Source organism: Dendrobates tinctorius, unplaced genomic scaffold (genome assembly GCF_039654945.1).
Source record: "Dendrobates tinctorius isolate UK_male_01 unplaced genomic scaffold, ASM3965494v1 ptg000020l, whole genome shotgun sequence".
In the NCBI taxonomy this organism is placed as follows: Eukaryota; Metazoa; Chordata; class Amphibia; order Anura; family Dendrobatidae; genus Dendrobates; species Dendrobates tinctorius.
The window spans coordinates 3,313,303-3,337,621 of NW_027361688.1; the positions used below are offsets into that span (position 1 = coordinate 3,313,303).

Here is a 24,319-nt window from a genome sequence, read left to right on the forward strand (position 1 = left end):
GCTTCATATACGAATCCCTGATGTGACCAGCCATCCCCGACCAAGTGATTGTTCAGTGCGATCAACAGATTTATCTAACAAGCAAGCCATGAAACATTATGCAGACAGAAGGCAAAGGGCACAGCCACGTGCCATCAAAAGAGGTGATGTCGTTGTTGTGCGTCAAAGATCAACCAACAAAACCTCAGCTGTATATGGTCCTGCAAAATATAATGTTACTGAGAGAAGAGGCAACATGGTCACGGCTGAGCGAGCTGGACACTCTATAACCCAAAATTCCTCACATTTTAAAATCATACCGCTGAGCAATGGTAATGAACTCCCACCGGTGGAAGATTTGGTACACGACGGTGGAGAGGGCCAACAGGGGGTAGTTGATCCGTCAGCAATGGACACCCCAATGAACCCTGACATTACCCTACACGGGAAAGAAGGGCTCCATCGAGACTTATTGAAGAGATGTAATTAAAATGTCTGATTTGGAAATGAACAAATAAGACAATACAGACATATGTCTTTTCTTGGATGTTTCTTTCTTTTTTTTCCCTTTTCTTTTTCTTCTTTTCGTGCTATTGCCTTGTCAATATTTTTTTGAGGTTGTTGGTATGTAAAAAAGAAAAAAGAGAGGGATGATGTAATGTTTAATGATTTGACCTGTCTCTTTAAGAAAAGGAAATCTTGTGACTAGAAGGTTATAGACAGGAGGTGGGTTAGGGGAGTTTCAGTTTCAGTTTAACCTGATGAGGGAAATGTGATGCTGTGTGCTGGAGGGAGAAGGAGAAAAATAAAATACAGTTAAAGCGTTCGCTCTTGAATTCCTTATACTGTGTGGACATTACATGTACCTTTGGGATTCTTGTCCCCAAATGGCGCATTCTTGGGACAGCCATTAATCTAAAAATGGTGACAGTCGATGAGATTAAGTAGACTGAAGAGACGATGGAGGTATAATACAAATCATATCTATATTCACCAGGCCATGTGTCAGAAATAGTGAGTTCAGGATGCTTGATTTTGTGCATCCTGAATTCACTATTTCTGACAGCTGGCCTGGTGAGTATAGATATGCCTTGTATTACCTCCATCGTCTCTTCAGTCTGCATCCAATAGATACTGCAGAAGAGACAATGGATATACTGACCAGGCCATGTGTCAGAAATAGTGAGTTCCTGATGCACAAAGACCCAGCATCATGAATTCACTATTTCTGATAGATTGCCAGGTGAGTATAGATATGCCTTGTATGACCTCCATCGCCTCATCCATCTGTGTGTAATAGATTAAGTAGACCGAAGAGACAATGCAGGTAATGCATGGCATATCTATACTCACCAGGCCAGGTGTCAGAAATAGTGAGTTCAGGATGCTGGATTTTGTGCATCCTGAATTCACTATTTCTGACAGCTGGCCAGGTGAGTATAGATATGCCTTGTATTACCTCTATTGTCCCTTCAGTCTACGTCACATACATTAAAGGGAACCTGTCACCCCCTCCAGGTGTTTTTAAGTAAAAGAGCCACCTTGTGTAGCACTAATGCTGCATTCTGTCAAGGTGGCTCTTAAAATTAGCCTCTGTTCCACCGCTGAAATAATCACTTATAAACTTGTTCAACAATACCTGATATTTGACAGGGGGGCAGGACTTTCCCCCTCTGACAGACGCCTCGCATCCATCAGTCATTTCGTAATTGGCGCCGCCTCCTCAGTTTTCTTTTCAAATGCTGGCGCCTGCGCTGTACTATTGTTCAGTGGGCATGCGCAGTTAGCGCTGCCCGACGTGCCCGTGCTGTCAGATAACATCCCGGCCTTTCATATCGCAAGGCCACAGATCCTACCCCGCAGTCACTTATGATTTATTCACACTGCAGGGCTGGGAATCATGGGCATGAGAGCCGCAGAGAACTACTGTGCATGCCCAAGATTCCTGACATTTCTCAGAATTATACTTACCCCACGAGGCGAGATCTTGCATGGAGCTGTAGGGGGTGTGTTGGGGGGCTAATTTGTGCCATGCATACGTGTGCATCTTCTTACTAAAATTGGGTACGTTTTGCATATAAGTGTCATGTAATGTGATATTGTTTTACTGTATCAAAATGTGATATTATTATTGTCCTGTAGCCAATCCCGGTCTTGTTCAGGTATGCAATAATGTTCCTGGTGTCCATATACAGCTCTTTGTTTTGGCATTGGTGGAGAGGTTGGAATATGATTGAGTGTGTGGACAGGTGTCTTTTATACAGGTAACGAAATCAAACAGGTGCAATTAATTATAATACAAAGCATATCTATACTCACCAGGCCATGTGTCAGAAATAGTGAGTTCAGGATGTTGGGTTTTGTGCATCCTGAATTCACTATTTCTGACAGCTGGCCTGGTGAGTATACATATGCCTTGTATAATTTAATTATATAAAAATCATACAATGTGTTTTTTGGATTTTTTTAAGATTCTGTCTCTCACAGTTGAAGTGTACCTGTGATAAAAATTACAGACCTCTCCATTCTTTGTAGGTGGGAAAACTTGTAAAATTGGCAGTTTATCAAATACTTTTTTCCCCACTGTACATGTGTAACAAAGTGGCACGGATTGGTAGTCATGGGCGAGTCCACTAGGTCAGGAATCAATAAAAATACCCTTATTATTATTACCTTTATGCATTATTTGCAGTTTATTTTTTACTTTTTAGTTCAGGATATTTGTGTTTTTTGCTTTTTGTTTTCTCTGGTTAATGGTCATGTATTAATATGCACTTACATTGTGCATATACATTAACTTACTTTCTCAGTTCAGATTCGTTTTTTATTCATTTCATTGTGCATTCAGTGCATATATGGGTGTGACCGCCCTCTTTCTGAGCTGGGAAAACCATCCTATCTGGCCTAAGCTTTTACCAGTGGATCAGCCGCTCGATCCTTGTTCACATTCACGTCACTTGGCAAGTGAAAAGGTTTTAAATACTAGAGTAGGGACTGTCCCACAAGGGTTGCCGTGACGTGGCGAGATGGCTTGTACATTATTTTGATCAAAATTATGTTTACTAAATACCCTTATTATTATTATTACCTTTATGCATTATTTGCAGTTTATTTTTAGTTCAGGATATTTATGTTTTTTGCTTTTTGTTTTCTTTGGTCAGGAATCAGCCCAGAACTACACAGGAGGACCTGGTCAATGACCTAAAGAGAGCTGGAACCAGTCTCAAACATTTACGTTATTAACGCACTACGTCATCATGGATTCAAAACCTACAGAGCACGAAGGTCCTCCTACTCACGCCAGCACATGCTCAGGCCCGTTTGAAGTTTGCCAATGGTCAATCCAGAAGAGGCATGGAAGAAGGTCATGTGGTCAGATGAGAACAAAATAGATCCTTTGGTATCAACTCCACTCGCTGTGTTTGGAAAAAGAAGTATGAGTACAACCCAAAAAACACCATCCAAACCATGAAGCATTGTGGGGGAAACATCATACTTTGGGGGTGCTTTTCTGCAAAAGATACAGGATGACTGCACCGTATTAAAGGAAGGATGGAGTCATGTATCGCAATATTTTGTCCAACAACCTCCTTACTTTAGTAAGAGCATTGAAGATGGGTTGTGGCTGAGTCCTCCAGAATAACAATGACCATAAACACACAGCCAGGGCAACTAAGGAGTGATCTGTAAGAAGCATTTCAGGGTTCTGAAGTGGCCTAGCCAGTCTCTGTTGGAATTTTAGACCATTCTTCTTTGGCAAACTGCTCCAGGTCCCTGATATTAGAAGGGTGCCTTCTCCAAACTGCCATTTTTAGATCTCTCCACAGGTGTTCTATGGGATTCAGGTCTGGACTCATTGCTGGCCACCTTAGAAGTCTCCAGTGCTTTCTCTCAAACCATTTTCTAGTGCCTTTTGAAGTGTGTTTTGGGTCATTGTCCTGCTGGAAGACCCATGACCTCTGAGGGAGACCCAGCTTCCTCACACTGGGCCCTACATTATGCTGCAAAATTTGTTGGTAGTCTTCAGACTTCATAATGCCATGCACACGGTCAAGCAGTCCAGTGCCAGAGGCAGCAAAGCAACCCCAAAACATCATGTTTGACTGTAGGGACCGTGTTTTTTTCTTCTAATGCCTCTTTTTTCTCCTGTAAACTCTATGTTGATGCCTTTGCCCAAAAAGCTCTACTTTTGTCTCATCTGACCAGAGAACATTCTTCCAAAACGTTTTAGGCTTTTTCAGGTAAGTTTTGGCAATCTCCAGCCTGGCTTTTTTATGTCTCGGGGTAAGAAGTGGGGTCTTCCTCGGTCTCCTACCATACAGTCCCTTTTCATTCAGACGCCGACTGATAGTACGGGTTGACACTGCTGTACCCTCGGACTGCAGGGCAGCTTGAACTTGTTTGGATGTTAGTCGAGGTTCTTTATCCAACATCCGCACAATCTTGCGTTGAAATCGCTTGTCAATTTTTCTTTTCCGTCCACATATAGGGTGGTTAGCCACAGTGCCATGGGCTTTACACTTCTTGATGACACTGCGCATGGTAGACACAGGAACATTTAGGTCTTTGGAGATGGACTTGTAGCCTTGAGATTGCTCATGCTTCAGCTAAATGGATAGAGATTTGCTCCATTGACTATCACTGAATCCATGAATACATTTGGAGAAGCCAGATTGTGACCCTCTGATCACCTGGAACCTATGGATACGTTGGTGGAAGCTAGGATTGTGACACTCTGGTTATCTGACCCATGGATACTTTTGGAGAAGCCAGGTTGGGACCATCCGGTTACCTGGCTACATGGAGACATTTGGTGAAGCCAGGTTGGGACCCTCTGTTCACCTGGTTATGTGCCTCAATGGACTGTGAACTTCCAAATATTGTCATTACCTCCTCTCTGTGGATGCCCGCCAAAATCAGGGTGCCACTAGTGGGGGTAGTCAGTCCTGGATGCACCGAAGTCCCAGCTGCTGTAATCCTGGCGAATCAGCAGAAGGGTGAGACTCTGTAATTTTGCACCTTCTTGGGTATTTTTATAGGACCATTCTATATGTTTTTGTCTGTTTGGTGATTTAATAAAGTATTGCCACCCTGTTTTACCCTCACCCTGTAATGTCTGAGTAGTATTATGCCCACCGGGAAAAGGGAGCGTGCACATAGTGGAAGGACCCCTGGCCCATCCGGATACAGGAAACTGCTGGTAGGCAGGAGACATCCCGGAGACCACTGGCAAGCAGGCAGAAGACATTCAGTAGAATGTATACAGGCAACAAGAAGATGTGCAAGAGACCTCAGGCAAGCAGGCGAGATGCTGGAAACTGCTGGCAGGCATAGATGTCCAGAACACAAGCAAGCCTCCTGGAGGCTGGAAACTGCTGAAAGGCGGAAGACATCCAGAAGACCACAGGTGGGTACGCAGAATGCTGGAAACCGCAGGCAAGCCTGGGACGTCCAGGAGACTTCAGACAGCAGCTGAACAGGTCAAGGTGTATGAAGCAAGCCAGAATCTAGCACCACTGAAGTCTTAATAAAGTCCTGGAAGCCGCAAACGGATTCGAGATATCTTGGTAGCCTGCCAGGACCCGTTGAAGCGCAGGTGCATGAAACGGCCGTTGTCCACAGTTCATACATCTCTCCCGAGCCTATGCTTTGTATCCGATAATAAATTCACTACTTCAGAACGGTGAGTGCCATCCCTTTTGTTCTTTTTCAGATGACAAAATTTATTTTATTGCAACATAAAGAAGAATGTTGTACTCTTGACTGAAAACACAAAGAGATTTTGCTGTGTAATTGCAGCATCTGTACTCAGCATTAGAATTTCTCATTGTATGATAAAATGTGTCTATGTGCTGTCATTTCAAATCCGAGCCATAATAAGCGCTACAGCAGAGTCAGAATCCATTTCATAGATCATTTATTTTCTATAGATTGGAATCTGCTAGACTAAGATAATAAAACACCGGGGTTATAAGGATGAATCCAGAGAAATCGGCCAATGTTCTTAAAACTCATCGTCATATGGATACTTAGGGCTTTCTCTCCAGCTAAAATAAAAAAAGAAGAAAGTAAAGTAAGGACATAAAATAAAAGATAATCAATAAAAGTATATTAAAATAAAATTGTAAAAATATTAATAAATAAAAGTTAATGTAAAGAAAAAAATATGAATAAATATGTTCTCGGAAATTAGAAGGTCGGGAAAAACACTTACAAATCAATAATCATGTAACGCAGGTTTTTATTGACTCCATCTAGAGATTTCATGTCTTCATCACTTAAGTCAAAGTCAAAAACCTGCAAGTGAAAAGTAATAAAAAATATAAATTACTTTTAAGAGGAAGAAAATTATTCACATTTTAGATTTCTTCATTTACCTGGAAGTTTTCCTTGATCCTCTCAGGGCTGAAGCTTTTTACCAAGACGACACATCCCCTCTGCAGCAAATATCTCAGGGCCACCTGCGCAGGAGAGCGGCTCAGCTTCTTAGCGACTGTATTTAAAACGGGGTCTTCAAGCACTTTGGGGGAATTCTGATCAATCCTGTCAGAAAGAAATTAAACAAAATCTCACACTTTTCCTAAAATTTTGGTGAAAGGAAAGAAAACAAACACAGATTAGCATGAAAAAAATAGTCACTATATGGCCGTCAGTGGTGTCTCATTCTATGACACTATTATATGCATACTATGGAGGATTATCCAACAAGCAATATATTAATGTGCCTTACACAACAATATTATCAGAAGAGGATAAAACGCGCGTCGGGGTGAGGGACGTGGCACAAGGCTCTATACATGTGAGTTTATATAGCATTTTATATTGCGGTTACCGGCTCCTTGCTTTGGGGAATTACATCACTATTACTCCATTTCTTTTTTTTGCTTATTAGCTATGGCTTTGGTCGGGCTTAATGCAGTTTTTGGAGGTTAATGAATTTTTAACCCTTAATTATTAACATAAAAGGGCCAGTACCTGTTGGTAATTGAATTTATATATTCATGTGTTGAAAGTGGTCTCCTGCCACAGAGGTCATTTTAGCTTGAATATAATTTTTTTCTTTATTTTTTTCTTTTTTTATTGTCATGTATTAAAAAAAAGTTTCCATGTGGAATAATAAAAATATTTTTATAAATTGTTTAAATATGTTGCTTGTTTCTGTTCAACAAATAATTTTATGGAACAGATGGGGTTGATAATACTATGGAGGATACTGCTACTACTATCACATGATAGTCACTATTTCATGAGACATGATGTGAAGGGTAAGACATGGGCAAAGAAACAAGTAGTTATATTCCTGTATATAGGAGCAGTATTATAGTAGTTATATTCCTGTACATAGGGGCAGTATTATAGTAGTTATATTCCTGTATATAGGAGCAGTATTATAGTAGTTATATTCCTGTACATAGGGGCAGTATTATAGTAGTTACAGTCATGGCCAAAAGTATTGACACCCCTGCAATTCTGTCAGATAATACTCAGTTTCTTCCTGAAAATGATTGCAAACACAAATTCTTTGTTATTATTATCTTCATTTAATTTGTCTTAAATGAAAAAACACAAAAAGAATTGTCCTAAAGCCAAATTGGATATAATTCCACACCAAACATAACAAAGAGGGTGGACAAAAGTATTGGCACTGTGCGAAAAATCATGTGATGCTTCTCTAATTTGTGTAATTAACAGCACCTGTAACTTACCTGTGGCACCTAACAGGTGTTGGCAATAACTAAATCACACTTGCAGCCAGTTGACATGGATTAAAGTTGACTCAACCTCTGTCCTGTGTCCTTGTGTGTACCACATTGAGCATGGAGAAAAGAAAGAAGACCAAAGAACTGTCTGAGGACTTGAGAAACCAAATTGTGAGGAAGCATGAGCAATCTCAAGGCTACAAGTCCATCTCCAAAGACCTGAATGTCCCTGTGTCTACCGTGCGCAGTGTCATCAAGAAGTGTAAAGCCCATGGCACTGTGGCTAACCTCCCTAGATGTGGACGGAAAAGAAAAATTGACAAGAGATTTCAACGCAAGATTGTGCGGATGTTGGATAAAGAACCTCGACTAACATCCAAACAAGTTCAAGCTGCCCTGCAGTTCGAGGGTACAACGGTGTCAACCCGTACTATCCATCGGCGTCTGAATGAAAAGGGACTGTATGGTAGGAGACCCAGGAAGACCCCACTTCTTACCCCGAGACATAAAAAAGCCAGGCTGGAGTTTGCCAAAACTTACCTGAAAAAGCCTAAAACATTTTGGAAGAATGTTCTTTGGTCAGATGAGACAAAAGTAGAGCTTTTAGGGCAAAAGCATCAACATAGAGTTTACAGGAGAAAAAAGAGGCATTCAAAGAAAAGTACACGGTCCCTACAGTCAAACATGGCGGAGGTTCCCTGATGTTTTGGGGTTGCTTTGCTGCCTCTGGCACTGGACTGCTTGACCGTGTGCATGGCATTATGAAGTCAGAAGACTACCAACAAATTTTGCAGCATAATGTAGGGCCCAGTGTGAGAAAGCTGGGCCTCCCTCAGAGGTCATGGGTCTTCCAGCAGGACAATAACCCAAAACACACTTCAAAAAGCACTAGAAAATGGTTTGAGAGAAAGCACTGGAGACTTCTAAGGTGGCCAGCAATGAGTCCAGACCTGAATCCCATAGAACACCTGTGGAGAGATCTAAAAATGGCAGTTTGGAGAAGGCACCCTTCTAATATCAGGGACCTGGAGCAGTTTGCCAAAGAAGAATGGTCTAAAATTCCAGCAGAGCATTGTAAGAAACTCATTGATGGTTACCGGAAGCGGTTGGTCGCAGTTATTTTGGCTAAAGGTTGTGCAACCAAGTATTAGGCTGAGGGTGCCAATAATTTTGTTTGGCCCATTTTTGGAGTTTTGTGTGAAATGATCAATGTTTTGCTTTTTGCTTCATTCTCTTTTGTGTTTTTTCATTTAAGACAAATTAAATGAAGATAATAATACCAAAGAATTTGTGTTTGCAATCATTTTCAGGAAGAAACTGAATATTGTCTGACAGAATTTCAGGGGTGTCAATACTTTTGGCCATGACTGTATATTCTTGTACATAGGGGGCAGTATTATAGTAGTTATAATCTTGTACATAGGGGGCAGTATTATAGCAGTTATATTCTTGTACATAGGGGGCAGTATTATAGCAGTTATATTCTTGTACATAGGGGGCAGTATTATAGTAGTTATATTCTTGTACATAGGGGGCAGTATTATAGTAGTTATATTCTTGTACATAGGGGCAGTATTATAGTAGTTATATTCTTGTACATAGGGGCAGTATTATAGTAGTTATACTCTTGTACATAGGGGGTAGTATTATAGTAGCTATATTCCTGTATATAGGAGCAGTATTATAGTAGTTATATTCCTGTACATAGGGGCAGTATTATAGTAGTTATATTCTTGTACATAGGGGGCAGTATTATAGTAGTTATATTCTTGTACATAGGGGCAGTATTATAGTAGTTATATTCTTATACATAGGGGCAGTATTATAGTAGTTATATTCTTGTACATAGGGGCAGTATTAGAGTAGTTATATTCTTGTCTTTACGAGCAGTATTATAGTAGTTATATTCTTGTACATAGGGGCAGTATTATAGTAGTTATACTCTTGTACATAGGGAGCAGTATTATAGTAGTTATATTCTTGTATATAGGAGCAGTATTATAGTAGTTATATTCTTGTACATAGGGGCAGTATTATAGTAGTTATATTCTTGTACATAGGGGGTAGTATTATAGTAGTTATACTCTTGTACATAGGGGCAGTATTATAGTAGTTATATTCTTGTATATAGGAGCAGAATTATAGTAGTTATATTCTTGTACATAGGGGGCAGTATTATAGTAGTTATATTCTTATATATAGGAGCAGAATTATAGTAGTTATATTCTTGTACATAGGGGCAGTATTATAGTAGTTATATTCTTGTACATAGGTGCAGTATTATAGCAGTTATATTTTTGTACATAGGGAGCAGTATTATAGTAGTTATATTCTTATACATAGGAGCAGTATTATAGTAGTTATATTCCTGTATATAGGAGGCAGTATTATAGTAGTTATATTCTTGTATATAGGGGCAGTATTATAGTAGTTATATTCTTATACATAGGGGCAGTATTATAGTAGTTATATTCTTGTACATAGGGGCAGTATTATAGTAGTTATACTCTTGTACATAGGGGGTAGTATTATAGTAGCTATATTCCTGTATATAGGAGCAGTATTATAGTAGTTATATTCTTGTACACAGGGGCAGTATTATAGTAGTTATATTCCTGTACATAGGGGCAGTATTATAGTAGTTATATTCTTGTACATAGGGGGCAGTATTATAGTAGTTATATTCTTGTACATAGGGGCAGTATTATAGTAGTTATATTCTTATACATAGGGGCAGTATTATAGTAGTTATATTCTTGTACATAGGGGCAGTATTAGAGTAGTTATATTCTTGTCTTTACGAGCAGTATTATAGTAGTTATATTCTTGTACATAGGGGCAGTATTATAGTAGTTATACTCTTGTACATAGGGAGCAGTATTATAGTAGTTATATTCTTGTATATAGGAGCAGTATTATAGTAGTTATATTCTTGTACATAGGGGCAGTATTATAGTAGTTATATTCTTGTACATAGGGGGTAGTATTATAGTAGTTATACTCTTGTACATAGGGGCAGTATTATAGTAGTTATATTCTTGTATATAGGAGCAGAATTATAGTAGTTATATTCTTGTACATAGGGGGCAGTATTATAGTAGTTATATTCTTATATATAGGAGCAGAATTATAGTAGTTATATTCTTGTACATAGGGGCAGTATTATAGTAGTTATATTCTTGTACATAGGTGCAGTATTATAGCAGTTATATTTTTGTACATAGGGAGCAGTATTATAGTAGTTATATTCTTATACATAGGAGCAGTATTATAGTAGTTATATTCCTGTATATAGGAGGCAGTATTATAGTAGTTATATTCTTGTATATAGGGGCAGTATTATAGTAGTTATATTCTTGTATATAGGGGCAGTATTATAGTAGTTATATTCTTGTACATAGGGGGCAGTATTATAGTAGTTATATTCTTATACATAGGAGCAGTATTATAGTAGTTATATTCCTGTATATAGGAGGCAGTATTATAGTAGTTATATTCTTGTACATAGGGGGCAGTATTATAGCAGTTATATTCTTGTACATAGGGGCAGTATTATAGTAGTTATATTCTTGTACATAGGGGGCAGTATTATAGTAGTTATATTCTTGTACATAGGGGCAGTATTATAGTAGTTATATTCTTATACATAGGGGCAGTATTATAGTAGTTATATTCTTGTACATAGGGGCAGTATTATAGTAGTTATACTCTTGTCCATAGGGGGTAGTATTATAGTAGTTATATTCTTGTACACAGGGGCAGTATTATAGTAGTTATATTCCTGTACATAGGGGCAGTATTATAGTAGTTATATTCTTGTACATAGGGGGCAGTATTATAGTAGTTATATTCTTGTACATAGGGGCAGTATTATAGTAGTTATATTCTTATACATAGGGGCAGTATTATAGTAGTTATATTCTTGTACATAGGGGAAGTATTAGAGTAGTTATATTCTTGTCTTTACGAGCAGTATTATAGTAGTTATATTCTTGTACATAGGGGCAGTATTATAGTAGTTATACTCTTGTACATAGGGAGCAGCATTATAGTAGTTATATTCTTGTATATAGGAGCAGTATTATAGTAGTTATATTCTTGTACATAGGGGCAGTATTATAGTAGTTATATTCTTGTACATAGGGGGTAGTATTATAGTAGTTATATTCTTGTCTTTATGAGCAGTATTATAGTAGTTATATTCTTGTACATAGAGGCAGTATTATAGTAGTTATACTCTTGTACATAGGGGCAGTATTATAGTAGTTATATTCTTGTATATAGGAGCAGAATTATAGTAGTTATATTCTTGTACATAGGGGGCAGTATTATAGTAGTTATATTCTTGTATATAGGAGCAGAATTATAGTAGTTATATTCTTGTACATAGGGGCAGTATTATAGTAGTTATATTCTTGTACATAGGTGCAGTATTATAGTAGTTATATTCCTGTATATAGGAGGCAGTATTATAGTAGTTATATTCTTGTATATAGGGGCAGTATTATAGTAGTTATATTCTTGTATATAGGGGCAGTATTATAGTAGTTATATTCTTGTACATAGGGGGCAGTATTAGGCTGTGTGCACACGCTGCGGATTTTGCTGCGGTTCCGCAGCGGTTTTGGCCGCTGCGGATCCGCAGCAGTTTTTGCTGCGGTGTACAGTACAATGATTCCCTATGGGAATCAAAAACCGCAGTGCAGACGGTGCGGAATTTTCCGCGCGGATTATCTGCGGTTTTCAATCCGCAGAAAGAATTGACATGTCAATTCTTTCTGCGGATTCTCCTGCGGTTTGCCATCTCCTCCATTGAGGAGATGAAAAACCTCAGGGCAAAACCGCAGAGCAATCCGCAGGTAAAACCGCAGGTCTTTTGACCTGCGGTTTCACCTGCGGATTGTACAAAATCCGCGCGGATGAATCCGCACCTTTTCCGCAGCGTGTGCACACAGCCTTATAGTAGTTATATTCTTATACATAGGAGCAGTATTATAGTAGTTATATTCCTGTATATAGGAGGCAGTATTATAGTAGTTATATTCTTGTATATAGGGGCAGTATTATAGTAGTTATATTCTTGTACATACGGGGCAGTATTATAGTAGTTATATTCTTATACATAGGAGCAGTATTATAGTAGTTATATTCCTGTATATAGGAGGCAGTATTATAGTAGTTATATTCTTGTACATAGCGGGCAGTATTATAGTAGTTATATTCTTGTATATAGGGGCAGTATTATAGTAGTTATATTATTGTACATAGGGGGCAGTATTATAGTAGTTATATTCTTGTACATAGGGGCAGTATTATAGTAGTTATATTCTTGTACATAGGGGGCAGTATAATAGTAGTTATATTCTTGTACATAAGGGCAGTATTATAGCAGTTATATTCTTGTACATAGGGGGCAGTATTATAGTAGTTATATTCTTGTACATAGGGGGCAGTATTATAGTAGTTATATTCTTGTACATAGGTGCAGTATTATAGCAGTTATATTCTTGTACATAGGAGCAGTATTATAGTAGTTTTATTCTTGTACATAGGAGCAGTATTATAGTAGTTATATTCTTGTACATAGGAGCAGTATTATAGTAGTTATATTCTTGTACATAGGGGGCAGTATTATAGTAGTTATATTCTTGTACATAGGAGCAGTATTATAGTAGTTATATTCTTGTACATAGGAGCAGTATTATATTTGTTATATTCTTGTACATAGGGGTAGTATTATAGTAGTTATATTCTTGTACTTAGGTGCAGTATTATAGCAGTTATATTCTTGTACATAGGGGGCAGTATTATAGTAGTTATATTCTTATACATAGGAGCAGTATTATAGTAGTTATATTCCTGTATATAGGAGGCAGCATTATAGTAGTTATATTCTTGTTCATAGGGGGCAGTATTATAGTAGTTATATTCTTGTACATAGGGGGCAGTATTATAGCAGTTTTATTCTTGTACAAAGGGGCAGTATTATAGTAGTTATATTCTTGTACATAGGGGGCAGTATTATAGTAGTTATATTTTTATACATAGGAGCAGTAGTAGTTATATTCCTGTATATAGGAGGCAGTATTATAGTAGTTATATTCTTGTACATAGGGGGCAGTATTATAGTAGTTATATTCTTGTACACAGGGGGAAGTATTATAGTAGTTATATTCTTATACACAGGGACAGTATTATAGAAGTTATATTCTTGTACATAGGAGAAGTATTATAGTAGTTATATTCTTGTACATAGGGGGCAGTATTATAGTAGTTATATTCTTGTACATAGGAGAAGTATTATAGTAGTTATATTCTTGTACATAGGGGAGCAGTATTATAGTAGTTATATTCTTGTACATAGGGGCAGTATTATAGTAGTTATATTCTTGTAAATAGGGGGCAGTATTATAGTTGTTATATTCTTGTACATAGGGGCAGTATTATAGTAGTTATATTCTTGTACAAAGGGGCAGTATTATAGTAGTTATATTCTTGTACATAGGGGGCAGTAGTATAGTAGTTATATTCTTATACATAGGAGCAGTATTATAGTAGTTATATTCTTGTACATAGGAGCAGTATTTTAGTAGTTATATTCTTGTACATAGTGGCAGTATTATAGTAGATATATTCTTGTACATAGGAGCAGTATTATAGTAGTTATATTCTTGTACATAGGGGACAGTATTATAGTAGTTATATTCTTGTACATAGGGGGCAGTATTACAGTAGTTATATTCTTGTACATAGGGGCAGGATTATAGTAGTTATATTCTTGTACATAGGAGCAATTTTTATTGTAAAAACCAAGCAAATACAAATAACATTCCTCCAATAATACAAAACTGAATTCACTAGGATTGTACATACATTCATTACATATCCAGTTTATACATATCAAATTAACTTAGAGTCCATACTCCTAGTTTGAGGAGAGAAAAAAAAGAAGAAAAGGAAAAAAAAAAAAAAAACACTTTGCAAACAGAGCTCATCATGTTCCTACCCGGTGACTCATCTTTCCATATCTTAACATTTCCTAATTTCTCCTAATGATTTTCCCTATCTGAGTTCAGACATTATCTGGTTGACAGCGTCACAGATCTGAGTCGGAGTTATTCTGTTCACCACCGGTCTCCATCTCAGACTCTTCCCGAGTGCCCTCAGGTACGGGCTTCCGCTTTGGCGGAGGACAGTCCTCTACGTCAGGGGTCCCCAACCGCCGATCCGCGGCCCAGCACCGGGCCGCTGCAGTGCCCTTGCCGGTCCGCGGACACAAGGGGAGCCAGGGGCGGTCAGTGGCGTAGGGGGGGCTGGGGCGGCGCGCAGCAGTTGTAGCGGCGGCCAGGGAGCGATCCAAGCAGCTCCGCTGCCTGCAAGAGGTAATAGCAGGAGCGGAGCTGCAAGGACCCGTCCACTGCGTCCAGCTTCCTGCCCGCCGCCCGCGCTTCCTGTCTCTGACTGACACAGAGAGGAGCGCGGCCGCTGTGTCAGAGCGAGGTAGCGCGGGCGGCGGGCAGGTGAGAGGAGAGAGGTGGTGTCTGTGTGTATGTATAATGTGTGTGTGTGTGTGTGTTGGTCTGTGTTTGTAGCCTGGCCCTGGAGGAGATGGGGACATGAGGAGAAGGCCATGAGGGGAGTGATGGAGAGACGGCAGTGATGGGGAGAGGGGAGTGATGGGGTGAAGGCAATGATGGAGAGATGGCAGTGATGGGGTGAAGGCAATGATGGGGAGAAGGGAGTGATGGGGTGAAGGCAATGATGGGGAGAAGGGAGTGATGGGGTGAAGGCAATGATGGGGAGAAGGGAGTGATGGGGTGAAGGCAATGATGGGGAGATGGCAGTGATGGGGTGAAGGCAATGATGGGGAGAAGGGAGTGATGGGGTGAAGGCAATGATGGAGAGATGGCAGTGATGGGGTGAAGGCAATGATGGGGAGAGAGGAGTGATGGGGTGAAGGCAATGATGGGGAGAAGGGAGTGATGGGGTGAAGGCAATGATGGGGAGAAGGGAGTGATGGGGTGAAGGCAATGATGGGGAGATGGCAGTGATGGGGTGAAGGCAATGATGGGGAGATGGCAGTGATGGGGTGAAGGCAATGATGGGGAGAGAGGAGTGATGGGGTGAAGGCAATGATGGGGAGAGGGGAGTGATGGGGTGAAGGCAATGATGGGGAGAAGGGAGTGATGGGGTGAAGGCAATGATGGAGAGATGGCAGTGATGGGGTGAAGGCAATGATGGGGAGAAGGGAGTGATGGGGTGAAGGCAATGATGGGGAGAAGGGAGTGATGGGGTGAAGGCAATGATGGGGAGATGGCAGTGATGGGGTGAAGGCAATGATGGAGAGACGGCAGTGATGGGGTGAAGGCAATGATGGGGAGAAGGGAGTGATGGGGTGAAGGCAATGATGGGGAGAAGGGAGTGATGGGGTGAAGGCAATGATGGGGAGAAGGGAGTGATGGGGTGAAGGCAATGATGGGGAGAAGGGAGTGATGGGGTGAAGGCAATGATGGGGAGAGGGGAGTGATGGGGTGAAGGCAATGATGGGGAGAAGGGAGTGATGGGGTGAAGGCAATGATGGAGAGATGGCAGTGATGGGGTGAAGGCAATGATGGGGAGAAGGGAGTGATGGGGTGAAGGCAATGATGGGGAGAAGGGGGTGAAGGCAATGATGGAGAGATGGCAGTGATGGGGTGAAGGCAATGATGGGGAGATGGCAGTGATGGGGTGAAGGCAATGATGGGGAGAAGGGAGTGATGGGGTGAAGGCAATGATGGAGAGATGGCAGTGATGGGGTGAAGGCAATGATGGAGAGATGGCAGTGATGGGGTGAAGGCAATGATGGGGAGAGAGGAGTGATGGGGTGAAGGCAATGATGGGGAGAAGGGAGTGATGGGGTGAAGGAAATGATGGGGAGAAGGGAGTGATGGGGTGAAGGCAATGATGGGGAGAAGGGAGTGATGGGGTGAAGGCAATGATGGGGAGATGGCAGTGATGGGGTGAAGGCAATGATGGGGAGATGGCAGTGATGGGGTGAAGGCAATGATGGGGAGAGAGGAGTGATGGGGTGAAGGCAATGATGGGGAGAGGGGAGTGATGGGGTGAAGGCAATGATGGGGAGAAGGGAGTGATGGGGTGAAGGCAATGATGGAGAGATGGCAGTGATGGGGTGAAGGCAATGATGGGGAGAAGGGAGTGATGGGGTGAAGGCAATGATGGGGAGAAGGGAGTGATGGGGTCAAGGCAATGATGGGGAGAAGGGAGTGATGGGGTGAAGGCAATGATGGGGAGAAGGGAGTGATGGGGTGAAGGCAATGATGGGGAGAAGGGAGTGATGGGGTGAAGGCAATGATGGGGAGAAGGGAGTGATGGGGTGAAGGCAATGATGGGGAGAAGGGGGTGATGGAGCACTTATTCAAAACCTATGGTGAGTTGAGTCACATTATAAATGTTATTTAATTATAAGTATGCACTGCTACACTACAACCGTGTCCATAGCCCCGCCCCCTTATGACCAAAGCCCCGCCCCTGCCACACCTCCATCCCCACCCTGCCGGGCCATGGAAGAATGGTCTTGCTTGAAACCGGTCCCTGGTGCAAAAAAGGTTGGGGACCACTGCTCTACGTCCCTATCACACTCTGCGTCAATTCTTTTAAGGTCATCTTCAAAATCACCGTCAGACTCAGACAGAACATCAAACCTGTTAGATACGACCATTACACCTGCAGAGCTCTGGAATTTCTTCCCGGCTCCTTGGCCAGTGTCATACTCCTCAGATTTACGGGAGGCCTTGTCCTTTTTCTTCCTTTTCTGATTATTGCTATACTCTTCAGACACAGATGGTAGCACTGAAGTAATGCCTTCCTGTGACTGATGCCCCTGAGGTACAACCTCCATACTCCCCTGTTCTCTCTCTGAACCCTGCTGCTCTGGTGTTAGCTGAGTAGACCCCTGGTGGACCTCTGGTCTGGTCAGTATTTCCCCTGACAGTAAAGCTGCCTCCTCCAGAATCTCTGCCCCTGCCACCAAGTCCTCGTCAGGAAAGTCCTTACAGATATTGTGCCAGGCGTCTGGACAGTCCCTGTGAGGGTGACCGATCTTCCCACAGAAGTTGCACCTGATGTTCTGGCAGTCTGCAGCTAGATGGCCGACCTCCCCACACAGGCTGCACTTCACCACAGTACAGGTATTTGCCAGGTGACCTGCCTTGCCACATTTAAAGCACTTACAAGGCTGCCCAGGATAGAAACACACACCCCTCTCCCTCCCAATAAAGAAGGAGTTGGGTAAGTGGGCAGTGATGTTATTGCATTGGCGCAGTTTCACCAAAACCCGCCACCCTCCCGTCCAGATACCATCACTGTCTCTGCTTTTGGTGAGGTCAGAGACCAGGTCACAGTGCCTCCGGAGCCACACCACAATGTCCTGCGGGGGAACAGACTCATTCCAGAAGATGACATTTACGGTGACAGTATCTGGCTTAGAGATAGGAATAAAGCTGAACTTACTCCAGCCCTCCATGTCTCTAAACTTGGGGAAACTAGACCAGAATCTGTCCAGGTCAGATATGAGCTTAAAGCTGACATCATAGCCCTGCCTGTCTGGAAGATTAATCACTGCCAGGATGTTGACTGGCACAAACCCCATCTGGTGGCACAAGAGCTCCCTGACAACAAACCTCCTGTCTGGCAGGTCCTCCTTGGCACCTCTGTGCCAGAAACGCACGACGTTTCTCCGTTTAAGCGCCTGGCCTGTACAATTGGTACCAGAGGTAAAAGACGGAGCGCCACGACTCCAGGCATTACTGGAGGGACCGTGCGGGGTCACATTGGATTGATTGACGGGGTGAAGGTCTGCAGCAGGAGGGGCAGCCACACCTTGTGCTTTAAATTAAAGGGGGGAAATCACAGACATTATCATGCACATTGTTATCATCAGCATCAATGTCATTATCAGACTATGCAGCGTCCACCAAAGATACTGTGCTCCCCCAAGCCCCCAACCCCCCAGATACAGTGCGGTTATCCCCAGCATCAGAGCCCTGCTGGACACCATCAGTAATGACCGGCACATGTCCACTGCCCAATTGTTGTGCTTGGCATTCTGAGACTTGTAGTCCCTCTGCTGGAAAGTGCAGTCCATGCTGCTGCTTGGAATCTGCTGCAGGCTGCTGTGCTGGGCATTCTGAGACTTGTGGTACACCTGCTGGAATCTGCACAACATGCTGCTGCTTGGGGTCTGCCGCAGGCTGCTGCGGCTGCAGTATTTGACCCTTCTGGAAGCAGAAACTTGCAGGCTGCAGCACTGGCCGCATCGGCTTCTGGGATCCACCTGGGACAGTGTCTGAGCTGGAACCTGCAGAGTCCTGCTTGTGTGACATAAACAGTTCCTGGTTCCTATAAGTCTCTGCCAGGGGCCCCATCTTCTCTAGGACGCAGTCCATGTCCGTCACCACTTTTGCCAGCTGTATACCCAGTGTGTTCAGAGTCTGATCATAAAAGGTGTGATCCCCACCAGGATTAGCAGCCTTTACCTTATAGCCCATGTCTATCTGTTTCTGCAGCAAGTCTTTGTGCTGCTGTAACTCACCGAGCCTCTTGACCAGTCCTGGGATCTCCTCTGCAACCTGAAGCTCGGGTGCACATGGCGTCTCCTCCTGGGATCCTGCTTTCAGCAATGTCCCTGGATGCTTGAAACCAGGCGTCTCCTTAACTTTCACCACCGCTGGTTTCGTGGTTCCAGGCTCCACAGCACTTTTACTGCTGCCACCTGACTGCGACCTTGTGCGCCCAGAGCTCGCCATGCTGGCCACCACATGCTTCTGCTGCAGGTTCTCCTGGAGCGTCTGTCTCTCCAGTGAGGTTCTCCTCTGTCTGCTGGGAGACAGCTGCACACCTGAAGATGGTGATGGCACCTCCTGAGCTGCAGGCTGCTTTCCTCCATTCAGCTTCTCACCAGTAGATTTCTTCTGGATTTCTCCTAGCTGCACTTAACTCTGCTTGCCTTGGCTGGCCGACTGCTTAACTGGAACTTTCTTACCCACAGCCATGGCTTTTCCTTGTTCCGTTACTTTTTGCACTTTCACAGCTTCATCTTTCTTGCTGCTGCTGCTACTTCCATTCTGAGCTTTCTTTCCCTCAGAAACAACTTTGGGACTTGCATCCGCCTTAGACACAACTTGAGCGTTACTTCCAAGTGTAGGCCTGGAAGCCTGGGCCTTGCTTGGGGAGTTACCCCGCCCAGTGTGGCCTCCCCCTGGGCTTGCTCCAGACATCAGGAGAGCTACAAACACACAACCTCACAGCTAGGAGCAGTATTATAGTAGTTATATTCTTGTACATAGCGGGCAGTATTATAGTAGTTATATTCTTGTACATAGGGGCAGTATTATAGTAGTTATATTCTTGTACATAGGGGGCAATATAATAGTAGTTATATTCTTGTACATAGGGGCAGTGTTATAGCAGTTATATTCTTGTACATAGGGGGCAGTATTATAGTAGTTATATTCTTGTACATAGGGGCAGTGTTATAGCAGTTATATTCTTGTACATAGGGGGCAGTATTATAGTAGTTATATTCTTGTACATAGGGGCAGTGTTATAGCAGTTATATTCTTGTACATAGGGGCAGTATTATAGTAGTTATATTCTTATACATAGGAGTAGTATTATAGTAGTTATATTCTTGTACATAGGGAGCAGTATTATAGTAGTTATATTCTTGTACATAGGAGACAGTATTATAGTAGTTATATTCTTGTACATAGGGGGCAGTATTATAGTAGTTATATTCTTGTACATAGGAGCAGTATTATAATAGTTATATTCTTGTACATAGGAGGCAGTATTATAGTAGTTATATTCTTGTATATAGGGGCAGTATTATAGTAGTTATATTCTTGTACATAGGGAGCAGTATTATAGTAGTTATATTCTTGTACATAGGAGGCAGTATTATAGTAGTTATATTCTTGTACATAGGAGCAGTACTATAGTAGTTATATTCTTGTACATAGGAGCAGTACTATAGTAGTTATATTCTTGTACATAGGGGCAGTATTATAGCAGTTATATTCTTGTACATAGGAGCAGTACTATAGTAGTTATATTCTTGTACATAGGGGCAGTATTATAGTAGTTATATTCTTGTATATAGGGGGCAGTACTATAGTAGTTATATTCTTGTACATAGGAGCAGTACTATAGTAGTTATATTCTTGTACATAGGGGCAGTATTATAGTAGTTATATTCCTGTACATAGGAGCAGTATTATAGTAGTTATATTCTTGTACATAGGAGGCAGTATTATAGTAGTTATATTCTTGTACATAGGGAGCAGTATTATAGTAGTTATATTCTTGTACATAGGGACAGTATTATAGTAGTTATATTCTTCTACATAGGAGCAGTATTATAGTAGTTATATTCTTGTACATAGGAGGCAGTATTATAGTAGTTATATTCTTGTACATAGGGAGCAGTATTATAGTAGTTATATTCTTGTATATAGGGGCAGTATTATAGTAGTTATATTCTTGTACATGGGAGCAGTATTATAGTAGTTATATTCTTGTACATAGGAGCAGTATTATAGTAGTTATATTCTTGTACATAGGGGGCAGTATTATAGTAGTTATATTCTTGTATATAGGGGCAGTATTATAGTAGTTATATTCTTGTACATAGGGGCAGTATTATAGTAGTTATATTCTTGTATATAGGGGCAGTATTATAGTAGTTATACTCTTGTACATGGGAGCAGTATTATAGTAGTTATATTCCTGTACATAGGAGCAGTATTATAGTAGTTATATTCTTGTACATAGGAGGCAGTATTATAGTAGTTATATTCTTGTACATAGGGACAGTATTATAGTAGTTATATTCTTCTACATAGGAGCAGTATTATAGTAGTTATATTCTTGTACATAGGAGGCAGTATTATAGTAGTTATATTCTTGTACATAGGGAGCAGTATTATAGTAGTTATATTCTTGTATATAGGGGCAGTATTATAGTAGTTATATTCTTGTACATGGGAGCAGTATTATAGTAGTTATATTCTTGTACATAGGAGCAGTATTATAGTAGTTATATTCTTGTACATAGGGGGCAGTATTATAGTAGTTATATTCTTGTATATAGGGGCAGTATTATAGTAGTTATATTCTTGTACATAGGGAGCAGTATTATAGTAGTTATATTCTTGTATATAGGGGCAGTATTATAGTAGTTATACTCTTGTACATGGGAGCAGTATTATAGTAGTTATATTCTTGTACATAGGAGCAGTATTATAGTAGTTATATTCTTGTACATAGGAGCAGTATTACAGTAGTTATATTCTTGTACATAGGGGGCAGTATTATAGTAGTTATATTCTTGTACATAGGAGCAGTATTATAGTAGTTATATTCTTGTATATAGGGGCAGTATTATAGTAGTTATATTCTTGTACATAGGAGCAGTATTATATTGATATATTCTTGCATATAGTGACCAGACGGATGGGTATGCGATACTTTAGAATGCGCGCAAACACTGCAAGCAGACACCAGTTCAATCACATCCAGATGCAACCTCGGCCTCAAAAAATGGCGAGAAAGGAGGTCCATGGTTGCCTTACCCCCTGGATGACCAGCAAGTACAAAGTTGTGATGTTCCCTAATTACATTATGGCGCAAACCAAACAGTACAAACAACGTCCCCGAAGGGCAGAAGCAGTAGCGTCCTCCTGAGCCTACAACACCTCACCCTCCAGGTTAGGGTATAAGGCCGAGATGACTACCCCCTTCTGCTAGATTGGGGCAGGGTCCGCATGGTTACCACCACTAGGGAAGCTCCGGGACAAAGCATCCGCCTTGATGGATGGAAAATGGCAACAAAATGAAATCTAGTAAAAAAACAAGGACCACTTAGCTTGTCTAGGGTTGAGACGCTTAGCCGATTGAAGATATGACAGGTTCTTGTGGTCCATGATAACAGTAATAGGATGTATACATCCTATTGAATTGAATACAGCCCGAACGTTTTCCGGATCCATCTGAAAACCTGAAGATGACAATAGGTACCGCAAAAACTGAACCTCCTGAACGGTGAAACCACATTTTTCTGGTTTGGTATAAAACTTGTTATCCCTTAATATCTGAAGCACCTGTCTCACATGCCCCCAAAATATCATCCAGATTGATCATAACAAACCTGCCCACCAAATGATGTAAAATATCATTAATGAAATGCTGGAACACCGCTGGGGCCTTGGTCAGACTGAAAGTCATAGTCAGACTCTCAAAATGTCCCTCAGGGGTATTGAAGGCCATTTTCCATTCATCCCCCTCCCTTTTTCTAACCATAATATAGGCCCCCCCTTAAATCCAACGTGGAGAAAACCTTACCTCCCACCACCTAGCTGAACAGTTCCGGAATCACAGAAAGCGGGTACGGATCTTGGATAGTAATTAGATTCAATTCCAGGAAATCTAAACAGAGATGGAGACTGCCATCTTTCTTCTTCACGGAAAAAAAACCCTGCCGCTACAGGCGAAGAGGAAGGTCTGATTTGTCCCTTCTCGAGACTCTCACCAATAAAATCTTTCATGGCTTGTCTTTCAGGACCAGACAGATTCTACAAGTCTATACTTGGGTAGTTTAGCTCCAGGAGTCAGGCAGGTTAGAAGGACAGTCATATGCCTGATGGGGGGCCAAACCCTGACACTCCTTCTCAGAAAATACGTCCTCAAAGCCCGTTAAAAACGCCGGTGAGATCCCCGTAGATCCTGCAGAAAGGGAAATGTTTAAGCAATTATCATGGCAGTAATCTCCCCACTCCACAATTACTCTGGATCACCAATCCACCGTCGGATTATGTCTCAACAACCAGGGTAAAAGTAGAGCAATCGGAATGGGGAGACCCTCCAGGACATAACAAGGAATTACCTCATAATGGAAAGACCCCACCCTCAGCCTTATGTTATGTACAATCTGTCAATGCTCTCTGTGCAAGTGGTGCGGAGTCGATGGCGTAAATAGGAATGGGCTTAGCTAAGGTAGAGCAAGCAAGCCCATGAGTTCTAGCAAACTCAACATCAGCCATACTGACTCCAGTTCCACTGTCTACAAACACAGAAATTTTCTAAGTCCTACTCTCTAGCACCACCTCTGCTGTCAGGACGAACCGAGAATTACAGGTTAACCCCCAAGGGTGGTTTGCACGTCCATGACCGGGCCAATTTTTACAATTCTGACCACTGTACCTTTATGAGGTCATAACTCTGGAACGCTTCCATGGATCCCGGTGATTCTGACATTGTTTTCTCGTGACATATTGTACTTCATGTTAGTGGTAAAATTTCATTCATATAACTTGCATTTATTTGTGAAAAAAACAGAAATTTGGCGAAAATTTTGAAAATTTCGCAATTTTCCAACTTTGAATTTTTATGCCCTTAAATCACAGAGATACGGCACACAAGAAACTTAATAAGTAACATTTCCCACATGTTTACTTTACATCAGCACAATTTTGGAACCAAAATGTTTTTTTTGTTAGGAAGTTATAAGGGTTAAAAGTTGACCAGCGATTTCTCATCTTTGCAACACCATTTTATTTTTACGGACCACATCACATTTGAAGCCA

At 41.4% G+C, this 24,319-nt stretch overlaps 1 protein-coding gene across 1 annotated transcript in view; it reads right to left on the reverse strand.

Annotated features, from left to right (window-relative positions):
* Positions 1-5,879: 5,879 nt before the first annotated feature.
* LOC141083298 (aldo-keto reductase family 1 member C1-like) overlaps positions 5,880-24,319 on the reverse strand; it is a 28,842-nt gene continuing 10,402 nt past the window's right edge. Inside the window, exons 7-9 of the mRNA XM_073567479.1 lie at positions 6,357-6,522; positions 6,194-6,276; positions 5,880-6,026 (exon numbers count right to left, since the gene is read on the reverse strand). Of these exons, the coding sequence (XP_073423580.1) occupies positions 5,984-6,026; positions 6,194-6,276; positions 6,357-6,522 (292 nt within the window). The 3' untranslated portion in view covers positions 5,880-5,983. The remainder of the gene's footprint in view (positions 6,027-6,193; positions 6,277-6,356; positions 6,523-24,319) is intronic.